This window comes from Cupressus sempervirens, chromosome 11 (genome assembly GCF_028749045.1).
Source record: "Cupressus sempervirens isolate cs-2001-9-10 chromosome 11, ASM2874904v1, whole genome shotgun sequence".
In the NCBI taxonomy this organism is placed as follows: domain Eukaryota; kingdom Viridiplantae; phylum Streptophyta; class Pinopsida; order Cupressales; family Cupressaceae; genus Cupressus; species Cupressus sempervirens.
Window position 1 is genome coordinate 554163462 of NC_143128.1, and position 13778 is coordinate 554177239.

The 13778-nt window shown below is 36.6% G+C and overlaps 2 protein-coding genes across 3 annotated transcripts in view; both read left to right on the forward strand.

Moving 5' to 3' along the window:
- The window catches only part of CPSF160 (cleavage and polyadenylation specificity factor 160), a 284561-nt gene that overhangs the window by 249129 nt on the left and 21654 nt on the right, over positions 1–13778 (forward strand). For both annotated transcript variants that reach the window (XM_089809086.1, XM_089809085.1), the window contains exons 21-23: positions 12228–12458; positions 12653–12784; positions 12982–13155. In XM_089809086.1, the coding sequence (XP_089665212.1) occupies positions 12228–12458; positions 12653–12784; positions 12982–13155 (537 nt within the window). The remainder of the gene's footprint in view (positions 1–12227; positions 12459–12652; positions 12785–12981; positions 13156–13778) is intronic.
- On the forward strand, positions 6705–7653 carry LOC149530834 (uncharacterized). The gene is made up of 3 exons (XM_089811168.1): positions 6705–6959; positions 7071–7195; positions 7268–7653. Exons 1-3 carry the CDS (start codon positions 6738–6740, stop codon positions 7554–7556), a joined length of 636 nt encoding a protein of 211 aa, XP_089667294.1. The 5' UTR covers positions 6705–6737; the 3' UTR covers positions 7557–7653.

Genomic DNA, 13778 nt, shown 5'->3' on the forward strand with positions numbered 1-13778 from the left:
TCCAACTTATGTTCTTGTTTTTAATTAATTTACTTTGAATTTATAGTTGGAATCAAATGGTTACTTTGGGTATGTGAATAGCTTGTAATCGGCTTTCTTTTCTTTTTTTATTTTATTCCCCTATTTCTTTTCAAATCAATGGAGTAAGACATTCGTGTATGATCTTGTAACGGCAGGAAGCTGTAAGGCCAAGTTCAAATAAATAAATATACGGGTCTTATCGTCTATCGGGCACCTTGGGGATAGTCGACTCACATTCACTCTGCAATTACCCTGCTCATACCTATTACCTTTGCTCACGTCTATCACCCTGCTCAGTTTCGAAACCTTTAACATCTGAACCCGTCTCCATATTGTTTCCCAACATTATCTTTTGAGCTTTCTAAGCTGTCGACAGAACTTGGGTAATCATCGTGATTATATCATCACATCCAGAAAGCTGTGGAAGTCTGGGAAGAAAGTGCTGTTTACGGGAATAGCAAGCCATCTTCAAAGCTTGTGTCATGTAAGGAAATAATTGTGCTTTCTTTAAATCTTTTTCCATTACCACGTCCACGCTGAGTCGGCCTTTGAATTCTTTCAAAAGGAATCCCATATTTCCAGTATACAAGCAATCTTCAAAAGATTAGAGCAAAACGTAAACTTCTTTTAAGTCTGTATTTGGCTCACGTGAACTGTAAATAAGCCAACACCTTTAGTTGGATAAAAACGTTTGGTCAAAGTAATACTCCTAATCTGCCGGATGTCTTGAAAGATAGAATAATCGATCAGGTGTATTACTGCCGAACCTAGGGAGAAAGATTGGTATATTTGATGTCTTATACACCCAATGATTCACTGGCAATCATTCTATTTTCTTTTGACATGCTTACTACTTAATGAAAATCTACAAATTATAGAGGCACAACCTTTTTCTTAGGACAATATTTCCTATTCTTATTTGATTTCGATTATGGTTTAAATTGAAATTATGGAGGCCATGTAAAGTGAGTAGACAGGTAGCATAATAGATTCAATACCTAATGCTTTTATTCATCAGGGCCATACCTGTCAATCGTCAAGTTTGTGCTAATGTCTTCTAACTTCCTTTGGATCTAGTTAGGCTTTTCATGTGGAACTAGGTTATGAGAATATTACATGAATGCTTGAATTCATTATTTCCAATCTAGAGACAGAAATTTTAAATGCCCTAGAATCTTTCAAAAAAATCTGATGGTGCTGGCATTTCCTAGAAATGTACTCGATTTTGTATATGTTAAATTATATTGTATGAACATAGTTTGTGAAATGCTAGATACATGTATAATTGGCAGAATCAGTTAATCTGAGAATTTCATAATACCTAGAACTCACCTAGTTGTGTAGCCAAGAGAAAGGGTGGTGAGGTGAAAAAGAGGAATCTATGATAATTGAATCCGTAATAGCTGAGACATACCAATATTTATCAGTTAATATGAATCAATTAATAGCTTATGCATATTCCTATTATGGAAGATCTTCTACTGCCAAGATGTACGATGAGTTAATTACCAGGAAGTCCAGTGGATGGTAAGATGTTCCCTGTCAATTCTAGGTAGGGAGGGCCTTTCTTGTTAGAGATCGTGTGGGGATATGTTGTGGTCCGAGGTTGGGTGGTAAAGCCCCTGGCAATGTTTCACCTCTCTCAAGATGTCAGATATGCGTCAAACAGAGATAAGCCATGAAATCAATTGTTTATCGGAAACATGTATTATCATTTTTTGTTTACGGGAAGGTAAGATTAAAATGAAGTATTTCATTGTTGTCATCATTTTACTTCATATAAATGAATATGGAATATAAGTAATTATCTAATCTTGAGAAATTGTCACAGATAAGCAAATCGGAAGGAAAAGAAATCCGAAGCCCTAATTGGTTGTATGACAACTGGAACCTTAATTGATATGGTGGTATTGGAAGCCCTAACTGAATCCGTGGTATCGAAAAACCTAGTTGAATCCGTGGTTGCAGAAGCCCTAAATTGAATCCGTCGTCGCAAAAACCCTAGATAAAATCCATTGTCGTAGAAGCCCTAAATTGAATCCGTGGTTGCGGAAGCCCTAAGTGGTAAAACAGTACCAGAATCCCTAAATAAACCGATGGTAATTGATGCCCTAATTGGTAAGATGATATGTGATGCCCTAATTTAAGTTATATTGGTATTTAGTGGTATTCATCAAATGATTTTTTGAGATAGTAGTCGATTTGAGAAATTGTTATAGTGTATTTGTGGACTAACCCGGCTGGTTGCAGAAGCATACTTAGATGATTTTCAGTCTCAGTTTTTCCGAGGTATGTGATTTCAATTTCTGAAGTAATTTCATTAAAAGGTATTTCAAGTATTTAGTTAAGAAATTTTTGTTTAACTAACTTTAACGGTAAATCTTCTTCACATGAACATGAATGATGTAACTGCCTTCTTATGAAATTGAAGTTATAACCGTATTCTATGCATTTGTTAGATGTTAATTTAGACCCGGGAAAACCGGTTGTTGCACACATGAAGAAACAGGTTGTAAATATGATGTATCAAAGGATAGTCAAAATCAAGGTAGTATGGGATAGTCTTAAAGACAAATTAGATGGAGAAACTGAATTGAATGTGAAGAGTAAAGAGCTAAAGCAAGAAGAAACATTTTTGACAAAAGAATCCTTTCAAGTTGTCATTGAAGAGAGGGTGGAAAAGAAAGAGAAGCCAGCTACTTGTGCTTTGCATCTACACATGGTCACGAGAATGATGTTATTTTATTTAATGATTGCATTAGTTTCTTGGTAGGAAGCTTGGTGGTAAGCTATCCCACGAGGTTTATCACACTAGTACATATGATGGGTGTATTGATAGCTCATATAAAGATGTCTTCCAACCAGTTGATGATGACCACTCCTTATCTTATGTGAGTGTTGATGCTTATGTTCTTCTTCGGATGGATCAACTTTTCACCATAGTTTTGTTCCCACTTCATCTAAACAGTTGGGCATGAAAGATGGTATTACTAGCATTGATGATGTTGATATTAACCTTGAAAACAAATCCAATTTAGTTGCGGAAGATGCTGATCATAAATTAGAAAATTTGAACAAGGTTGATTGGTCTTTGGAATCCTATTACTCGATAGGACAACTTAAAGGTAAACAAAGACCAAATTGTTATAGGCTTTAAGCATTTTGATGAGATGCCTAAGCTCACGGGAAAATGTGTTGCAAGTTTTCAAGGAAATCTGTGGGCCTTGGTGAAGAACTCTCCTTTTTAGATTTACATTGCACTTAGAGAAGCATTAGTGGTAACAAAAAAATAATTACCTGCAACTACTTTCCGATGGAGATCACCTTTTCATGCTTGGTGAGATCTCTCTTGATGTGCTAAAAGTGAAAGAAGAAGAGGTTAATAAGCTTATTGGCATTAAGGCTACCTAAGATTCTTTGAAGAACACTTTGATGGCCCTTCAATGATAAGAAAATCGAGCTTGGCTAAATCATTGTCATCTACAATAGAAATCCAGTCTTTTATGGGTGTCATAATACTTGAAGATGAGGGTGACAACCCATGGTTTGAGGGGAGAACTGCTTCTCACGGTAAAGAACTAGGAGCTTTTAGATCTACATGGGGTTGAGGACATGTATGATTCTAACATTATTGAGTATACACACAACTTGTGTCGTGGAGATCATGAGTCACCTTTGAGGGAGAGCCAATTGAGCGTACTCTTGGTTGATATAGATACAAAAGATCTAGTTGAGTGCACACCTGGTGAACCAGCCACATACCTACACATGTAGCGGGCAACATAAGTGATTCAGTTTTGGTCATTTGTAGAAAGTTTGAGGGGATATCTCGTCTAGAGGTTCACATGCTAGAGCATACCTTTTTTGGACCAACTTATGAAAAGGATGTAGACGGATGGCGGCATTGTTGATTTGGGACTGTTTGAGCAAGTGGACACTCTTGGAGATGCCATTGATACACCATTCCCTCATCATGTATCATTGGAGTACAAAGCATTCCTGACATTAGGACTTGAGACAAGTGTTGGAGTCACTCTCGCTGTCCTTTATTTTCAAATTTTATTTGCTTGCTTGAGATGGCTTTGAATGATAAATAACTCAACAATGACTAAGCAAAAAACAAGAGGCAATGGCAACTAGTCTTGATCATTTCAAATGCATCTATTAGAATATTTACATGTAAATCTACACCTACAGCCAAAGAACATTGTAACAAACACTTGGCATGAAATAACACTTAATTTAAGTCTGAACATTTAATGAACCTGCTAATTGCAACGCTGATTGAATGTTGGGTTGGGATGGTCATAATTTGAATCCCAAAGCTACTGCAGATTCCCCAACGGCAACAACAAAGCCTCTGCATTAAATCGCAGCTTCAAGAAGACCCCACACTGCCTCTAAATGTAGAGTGCAGCACCTGTATAACGAATTGCTGCTCCTCAATGAATGTATGCAGCCACCTTTAGACCCTTACGGGAGCTACGTATGCAATGCGGCTATCATATTTGGTGCCCTTCTCGTTAATACAACGGAATTTTCTAGCTGTCTCTAAACAAGCCATAGTTTCAGCTATGCCGTCACTCTTCATTGGAGAACTTTTTAACTCCTTAGTCCAAAATTGCAGTAGATGATTAATTGAATGGTATACAACTACACCATACAATTCTAAGATAAATCTCAGACCAATACTCAACAGATCGAGCACAATTCACCAATTGTTTCATAGATATAAAGTGCTGAAATGGTGAAGAATTCACAATTCTCCAACAATGTTGAAACCTTAGTTACTAGAATCGCCTGGAAAAGGTCGGATCCGGGCTCGGGTCCGATTCGGATCCAGATCCACGTATGGATCCGTGAGGATCCGGGCAGGATTCGTAATCCTGCCTGTGGATCCGTAAGGATCCGCGGCCCGCGGATCCTTACGGATCCACAAGTAGGATTACGAATCCTGCACGGATCCTCGAGGATCCACGCGCGGATCCGCATGAATCCGCGGCAATGACAGGAGGAGTATGCAAAAACGTGGGCCCATTATCATTTTTTAATGTTTTTTTTTTGCCCTAAACCCTAAAAATGACCCTCTAAATCACAATGCAAGTTCATTTGCTCTCTATTTTGCTCTCTATTTTGCTCTCTCATTTTGCTCTCTCATACTTGCTAGTTTGAAGTGAAGTGCTTGGATTCGAAGGAGATTGGTTGTGGAGCTTCAAAGACCTTGCAAGAAGTGTTTAAGGTATGCATTTCAACCATATTCTTGAATTCTTTCATAGATTATTGATTTATTTTTAGTTTTCCAAATTTTCAAGTTTTTGTGCAAGTGTGAAGCATGGTTTTCTTTCACTTTTTCTAGATTGCAAGAATAGAACAATGAGTAGTCAAGGCTCAGTGGGTGGGGGTGGGGCTGCATCACCAAGCTTCAAAATTGATAAGGGGTCTCCTTTATGGAGACACACAACAAGAGTTGCACAATGTCCTGGGGGTGGGGCATACATATGGAAATGTAATTTTTGCAACATACAACATAGAAGCTCCTATTCCCGAGTGAAACTACATTTTTTGGGCCCTGCGGGTGAAGGAATTCACATGTGTCAAGGTAGTGATAAGAAGGGATTACCAGCTGCACAAATAGCAGCATTAGCAAAAGAGCAAGATGATGCTGATAGAGCAGTTGCAAAAGCAAAACGTGGTGCTTCCCAAAAAACAAATATACCAACACCATCATTTGATCAAACAAACACAAGAACACATCCTTTTTTGCCTATGCCAACTACAAATGATGAAGATGAAGACCCATCTCCACTCACCCGCAAGAGAGGCCCACTAGATAGGGCATTCCAAATTGAAAAGAGAGACATTGTTGATCACAAAATTGGACGTTGTTTAATTGCAAATGGTGTTTCATTTAATTTTGCTAGATCACCTTATTTTAGGGAGATGGTGGAAGCAATAAATGATGCACCCCATGGTTACAAACCGCCTGGTTATGAGAAGTTGTGCACTACCATATTACATGATGAGAGGAAAAATGTAGAGGCTCAACTTCAACCAATAAGAGATTTTTGGGTTCAATCGGGTGTGTCTATTATTTCGGATGGTTGGAAAGATTGTAGAAACCGTCCATTGATCAATGTTATTGCTGTATGCCCTAAGGGGGCAATGTTCTTGAAGGCAGTTGATTGTGAAGGGCAAGTGAAAGATGCAGAATTTATTTCATGCATTCTCATTGATGCCATAGAGTCAGTGGGTCCTGATAATGTTGTTCAAGTGGTCACGGACAATGCAAAAGTTTGCAAGGCTGCAGGGATAATTGTAGAGTCTAGATATGATCATATCTTTTGGACACCATGCACCGTCCACTCTCTCAATTTAGTGATGAAAGCAATTGGCACCGAAATAGATTGAGTGAAAAGGATATATGAGGAAGTTGAAGAGATTCAAATGTTTGTGACAAATCACCACATGTCACAAGCAATTTTTAGGAGTTTCTCGGACTTGGAGTTATTGAAGGTAAATTTTTATATTTAATATATAATTGAATATTATTGGATTCCACAATTATTAATTTTTGTTGTTGTTTACATTAACATGTTTTAATTTTTAAATGTTTTACTAACTTGAGTTTAACATGTTCTTAGGTTGCTGAAACCTGCTTTGCCTCTCACACAATCGTCTTGAGACGACTTGTGAAGGTAAAAGAAGCATTGAAGCATATGGTCATTAGCCCCCAATGGGGCATTTGGAAGAATTCCAATACAGCAAGGGCTTTAAATGTGAGAAGAATGATACTAGATGAGGATTGGTGGGGTCTTGTGAGTTATGTGTTGGAAATCACCGATCCAATAATGGCAATGCTTCGCTTCGCAGATAGTGATGAGCCATGCCTTGGGGATATTTATGATTCCATGGATAGTATGCTGGAAAAAATTAAAATGGTAAGTTTTACGCTCTTTTACAACAATTTTTTATTTGAGAGATATCTAGATTCTAAAGTTTAAATTGACATATTCACTAATTATAATTATTATTCATATTTCATATCTTAGGTCATACAGAGGAGGGAGAATGATCCTGAGGACACCCTTTACAAGAAGGTGGAAAAAATTGTTCATCATCGATGGAACAAGATGACCACACCTTTGCACCTCCTTGCATATGCTCTATCCCCGAGGTACTGTAGTTCTTATCAAATGTTTGTGCTATTGATATTTGATAGTGTTCAATTGTCTTTTGTTATCCCCAGGTACTATAGTGCAGATGTACTTCGCCTTCCAGGTAGAGTGCCACCATTTAGAGATGCAAAGGTTGCAGATGGGTATAAGAGGGCACTAGCTAAGATATTCCAAGATCCAGAGATTGGGGCAATTGTGAGTTGTGAATTTGCTGCTTTCAACTCAGGTGAGGATTTCGACCCTATTGCCATAGCAGACCAAAGCAGGATGGGTGCCATCAAATGGTGGTACCTTCATGGGCAAGCCTTCACGTACCTCCAACCTCTTGCCATAAAGGTCCTATCCCAAGTAAGTTTGTAAAATTAAGCTTAAGGTTAACATTCTCAATTCCTTGAATTTATTATTTAATTTATTTATCTTGATTGTTGTATTGATAATTTTTAATTTCTCTTTAGGTTGCCAGCTCCTCTGCCGCTGAGCGGAATTGGAGTACTTCTTTATCCACTCAATCAAACGCAACCGGTTGGCTCCAAAAAAATCAGAAGACCTTGTGTTCATTCACAACAATTTGCGCTTGTTGTCACGGAAGGATCCTAAGTACAAGAAGGGGCCCGAAAAGCTTTGGGATTTAGCACCCGAGACTCCTGATTTAGATATGACCATCCGAGATCTTGCTAGATCCACTTTGATTGATGTGGATGATGAGGAGGAGGATTATGAGTTAACAATCCCCTCTACTACTAGTGGTTTGGGTTCCTCTACTAATACAGATGCAGCACTTGCAGCTCACCAGTACCCCTCTGATGCGGATTTTCTTGAAAATCCATTTGATGATTAAATAAAAAACTTTAGTGTTGACTCTTGACTCTTTTATGAGTAAATCATGTTATAAACTTTAAGTTTAATGATCTATATTTTGAATGTTACAAGCTTTCACTTTCAGTAATTCAATGTGAATGTGTTGATTTTCTTTATAATCGTGAAAATAGATTAATTATCAATGTCATTGATCAAGTATACTAGATTCATACTATGAAATGATTTAGTTTTAGAATTATGTATATTTCTCTTATTTTTTAGTATATATAATGCATATATATATATATGCACGAATCCTCCACGAATCATAATTGGGAAAAAAAAAATCCCAAATCCACGGATCCGATTCACGTGCCCGAATCGGATTCGTGTCACGAATCGGCAACTAAGGTTGAAACCCTTGTTTCAATCTCTTTTCCAAACACAAAGTTATTAAATAACATAAGCAATAGAATGATTTGATCCTTGCAAGGCATTGTATATGTAACATTTCAATGCAAAGGCTTCTTCTTCACACTCAACACCAAGAGTTTCATGAGCACACTTTTCACTTAAATACCTTTTGCTTTATACCTAGGCACATATTTAAATAACATGATTTATCAACTCCCTTTGGCCCCAAAAATGACATTTTCATCAATATCATGGTATTCTGACACATAAGGTCATTGTTTCTTGTGCCCAAGATTTGAAAGTTTTTAACCCAGTTCCAACGAGCTATGACACTAAGGTGACCAATATAGAATACCAACAAAAATAACAACCGTAGCATATTTAATTAAATAATTATCACGATTCACCCCTCTTGCATAAATGATTGTAGAAGTATCAAAGTCAAAATCTGACAGCGCATGAGTGATCTTAATGAAGAACGGTGATGAATGAACCTAACGGGGTGAGTTACTAAAAATAGACAATCTCTCCAAGAATCTTGGAACCCAAACCAAAAGCCAAAAATAAAAACTGAGAGCATCACTCAACTCCTCTAACTCATCTGAACTCATTGCAACCATTTGTAGGCTTACTATAAATAGCGAGTCCCTTGAAATGGAGCCAAAAGTCACCTTTTGGCCACTGGAGAACCTAATAACTCCACAAAAAGGTTTTCTAAGCACCAGTATCAACCTACAAGGACCCAATGATAGACTGAATACATCAACTTTGCTGCAACTCAAAATTGGGAACATTACAAATTGTTTGGATGGATTGGAATAATTGGGATCATTACTCTAATGTTGGATATTGGCATCATGACGAGGTTCCAACAACACATGACACTGGACACAATTCTTGCACCATTAGGGGAATTAATATTTCTGTATTTGATGCAGTTTTGAACTATGGCAACAGTCTATTATGGTTGTATGTATTCTTATTTGCACTTGTAATGGGAACTCATCACATTGTTGCAAATTCACTCAGACTTAAATGGATAGTTAGCATTAATGACAAGATGAGAGATATTAATCTCTTTCATTTTAGGGAGTGCGATAGTGTGATGACTTGGGATTAGGTAATCCACATGACGGAAGGAATGTTTCCCATGATGTTGCAATATGATAATGTGGCGGATGACAATTTAGAATGATGGAACAGATTGATAGTGCTATTTCTTTGAGATTGGTATGGGACCCTTGAATTTCGAGTGGCCTAAAGGTGCAAATGCCATATGGTTCGGTATGCAAATGCAGATTGGTTGAGGTTAAGCAATCTTTGGGAAGGGTGGACTACTATCCCCGTTTTTGTGTCTTACTAAGTATCAATTTTTTTTCAGAGGTTGGCCTATGATTAGTGGTTCCCATAGGCTGATGTGGTGATTGGGGGGTCCTTTGAGGGTGATTCAAGGTTATCCAGCTGACCATATGGGCATCTATTTCAGTACTCTCCATCTCAATGCATTAACTTATTTTTGGTTTTCCTTCTAGAGGTCTTTCAGGCTTTGGTTTTATACACTATTTTTAGTAAATCATTTGGAGATTTGTATCCATACTTGATATAAATGGTAAGCCATCTAGATGGCGAGAGAGCACAATGGTTACATCTGAAAAGTTGTCAAGATGGTCAGAGAGCACTATGATTATATCTGAAAAGTTGTCAGGATCAATCATTGGTTTGATATTTGGTATTTAATAAAGTTTAATGTTTTGGTTTAATTAATTAGAGTCTAATCTAGTAATGACTTTAATATAATTAATTAAATTAAATCTCTTTATGATTAAAGAGGTTATAAGGGGTCAAGTGTGCATTAAATATATAATGTCATAAAGCGTTTGATTATAATTGCAAATGGGATGCAAGTCGCTGACATATGGAGGTATAAGGTTAAAGTGACTTTATATTAATTAAGAAATTATGAGGGGTCACCTTATTATCAAGTCTCCTATGCAAGTATTAAATAATGAAAGCGAGAATTTTAAATAGCATTTCCGGAAATGAGCTTGAGGAAGTCATTTGATATACTTGGTTTATTCTAATTTTCTCTTTAAGAAGTTTCGGAGCTTAGCTTTCAATATAGGAAATCTAAGGACAGAAACTCTTGGAGTTTCTCCTTGGCATTTCCGGAAACGGGCTTGAGGAAGTCATTTTATATACTTGATTTATTCTAATTTTCTCTTTAAGAAGTTTCAAAGCTTAGCTTTCAATATAGGAAATCTAAGGACACAAACTCTTGGAGTTTCTCCTTGGTTTAGACAGAAATCCAAATACATCTTTGGTGTGGATTCATCTAGAATTCACCATTGCACTAATTTCAGATTGCTGGAATTTTCAACTAGAAATCTCTTTGGAAGGTTTCACAGGAATTGAAGATGGTTTCAGCTTTGATGATTGCACAACAATAGTATTCTTTTGGCACAAGGGTTTGCATAATTTGGGAGAATGGGACAATGTTCAGCCAGGGTTTGAAGGTCAGCACTTTATTTCAGATGCTGTTATCTGTAATTTTGGTTACCATTTGAGACAGCCGTACCTCCTTCTAAATATTGGGCTTCTAGCTTTGCTTCCAGGTATGTGTGGATCCATTTTGATTTGTATAGACTTCAAATCAGAGACATTAGTCTGCTGGTGTAATTGTATCAGAACTTTGTTAGGTCTGATCTGATGCTAATAAAGTGAACTTTTGTCCAGAAACTTGATGAATGTGTTTTATGCATTTAGTATTTGCATTTTCACATTTTCTTCATTATTAGGCATTTAAAGAAAAACAAGAAATCAGACCTTGCATGCAAAGTGTTGACAAACTATCACATATCTAAAATTGAAAATAATTGGATCAGAATTAGCAGGGGTTCTTACAAATTTTGTAGGTAGAAGCAAGCATAGAACCTATATTAGGTGACTTGGGTTCTTTTTTGAAATAATGAAAAAATCTAAACTAATAATCATTTAATACATTGAAGTATTACAATGACATGAATACAGGTGTCCTTCAGATTACTTTAACTGGATTAAGTGTAATCTAAAGCTTGAAGGTTAAAAATGTAGAATGAGTGAATAAGATACACTCATGTTTAAATACTTGAAAGAATAATACATAAGGAATAAATAACTGATGTGATTATTTTGCTTGTTGCCTTGATGGGTGCCTTGCCAAATTTGGTTAGAAAATTTTGCAGTAATAAAAAAATTCGTTTAGTAATTGTTGATGAATAAAACAGGTAACAGAGTATCCACTGTAAAGTATTTTTATTTTTAAGATATTACTCTCAGTCCCAAACAATTTTCCTTCAATAGCCATAGGTAAGAACGGATCTTTCACTTGACATGTGGGCAAGGTTCCCCATTTACCTTTGTAGGATAGTTTGATTGCGTCAGTTGCAATAGAGACCTGCGCTATATTTTTCACGTCCAAATCCTTGTCCAGACTGCTCCTTTTCATTCCTTTTGCCAGTCAGCTCCACTCCAAATTAGTTTCCGATTATCATATTTCAATATGTTTATTTGTTTATTTACTTCTGATTGTCAAAATAAAATAAACCAGTTTTGTTTTTGTATAGTTTGAAATTGATAACATATTGTTTTCTGATGTTTTTTCTGCTGGCAAACTTGTTCTGAATTTTCTTCTCACTGAACTTGAACCAGAGCACATACCCTGTAAATTAGGAATTTGGTACCTATTTGCTTCTTTCATGGTTAAACACAACATATGTTTTTTGTGGGGACTCACTGCTTTGGTATTGTAATACAGTTTTTCTAATATTGTACTTGTTCCAGGTTTCCAGACCCGTGAGTCAAATTCTACCTTCACTTGTTGACCAGGATAGTTGTCATCAGACAGAGGCAGAGGGTGTTGGGTCTGAGGATGTAGAGAAATCATACATTGTAGATGACTTTGAAGTGCGCATTCTGGAGCCCTCAAAATCAGGTGACCTTTGGGAAGCGAAGGCCTCAATAAAAATGCAAATGTCAGAGAATGCAATTACTGTTCGCATGGTAACCCTGTTGGTAAGGTTGCTTTCAAGGACTATCTGAATATTGTTTTAGTTTGACATTCTCTTTGTCGCCCTTTTGTTTCCATGTGATTTGGTCTGTTATAATAATTATATATTTGCTGATCTTGCTTTCTTGTAAATATATTCACATTCCATTTATTGTTTGGGTATTGTGTTTGTTTTTCTACAATTGTGTCACCTCTCCAGAATACTACAACCAAAGAGAATGAAACCTTTTTGGCCATTGGGACAGCGTATGTCCAAGGAGAGGATGTTGCTGGAAGAGGTCGAATCATCCTTGCATCTGTTCGTCAAGATCCAAAAAATCCTGATAGCTGGGTATGACTACTAATTGAACTTTTTGTAGATATCTTATTTTTGAAGCCTTTATGGCTGTTGAATTTTTGTTTCTATGCCATATTGATATTAGTCTTTAGAGAGAATGATGTGTTTCAGGAGTTAATGTTTGTTGACCATGGAATGTCAGACTTCTGAAATTATTTTGGGCTATTATTCCCTGCTCTGTACATTTACAGGTGACTGAAGTGTATTCAAGAGAACTGAAAGGTGCAATTTCAGCTCTAGCAGCCCTCCAGGGGAATCTTTTGATAGCAGCTGGAGCTAAAATCATTCTGCACCAATGGAATGGTGAAGAGCTAAATGGTTTTTCATTTTATGATGCTCCTCATTATGTTGTCAGTCTGAACATCGTAAGCCTCAAATCCACCTCTCTTTTCTATCTTATAGATTCTATTGGAAATCAATTATTTCATTGTTAGTTTAGGGAATAAAACTAATCATTGCTAGTTTAAGGAATAAAACTAAGTTACTGGTTTGGATGCGGATATGAGAACCCAGTACATGGATGCCTGGGAAATTCACTTTGGGTTTTGAATGCATTTAGGTACATGTGTGTGTGTGTGTATACATATATGTTGTAAGATACATAAAAATAAAAAACACATACAAAATTTCAAACTCAATCATTTTATAGTATGATACTTCATCATTGATCAATGCCAAACACCAAAACTAAATTTTAAATGTCATTTGATAGTTTAAAATTTGCAAATAAACCATATCCATAGATGCATCCACAGACATACCTGCATCTGTATCCAGACTGCAGGAGGCGCATCCTGCAACTTGGGAATAATATCATCTTAAGATGATAAAGTGGCAAGCTAAATTAAATATATTAGGCCATTGGTCATTTTCCACAGTAAAGGGATAAGAATGAAATTTTTCCTTTAGAAATTTGCTCCAGATTTTATTAAATATTCCATGGAACTTTAAACAAACGTGTTGCAACAAAACTGATTTTCATTCATGT

Bases quoted from the DNA above. Each gene is read 5' to 3' on its own strand.
- LOC149530834 (XM_089811168.1), top strand. From the start codon at position 6,738: ATGGTCATTAGCCCCCAATGGGGCATTTGGAAGAATTCCAATACAGCA. The intron at 6,960-7,070 runs GTAAGTTTTACG...TTCATATCTTAG, and splicing joins TGCTGGAAAAAATTAAAATG to GTCATACAGAGGAGGGAGAA. The intron at 7,196-7,267 runs GTACTGTAGTTC...TGTTATCCCCAG, and splicing joins GCATATGCTCTATCCCCGAG to GTACTATAGTGCAGATGTAC.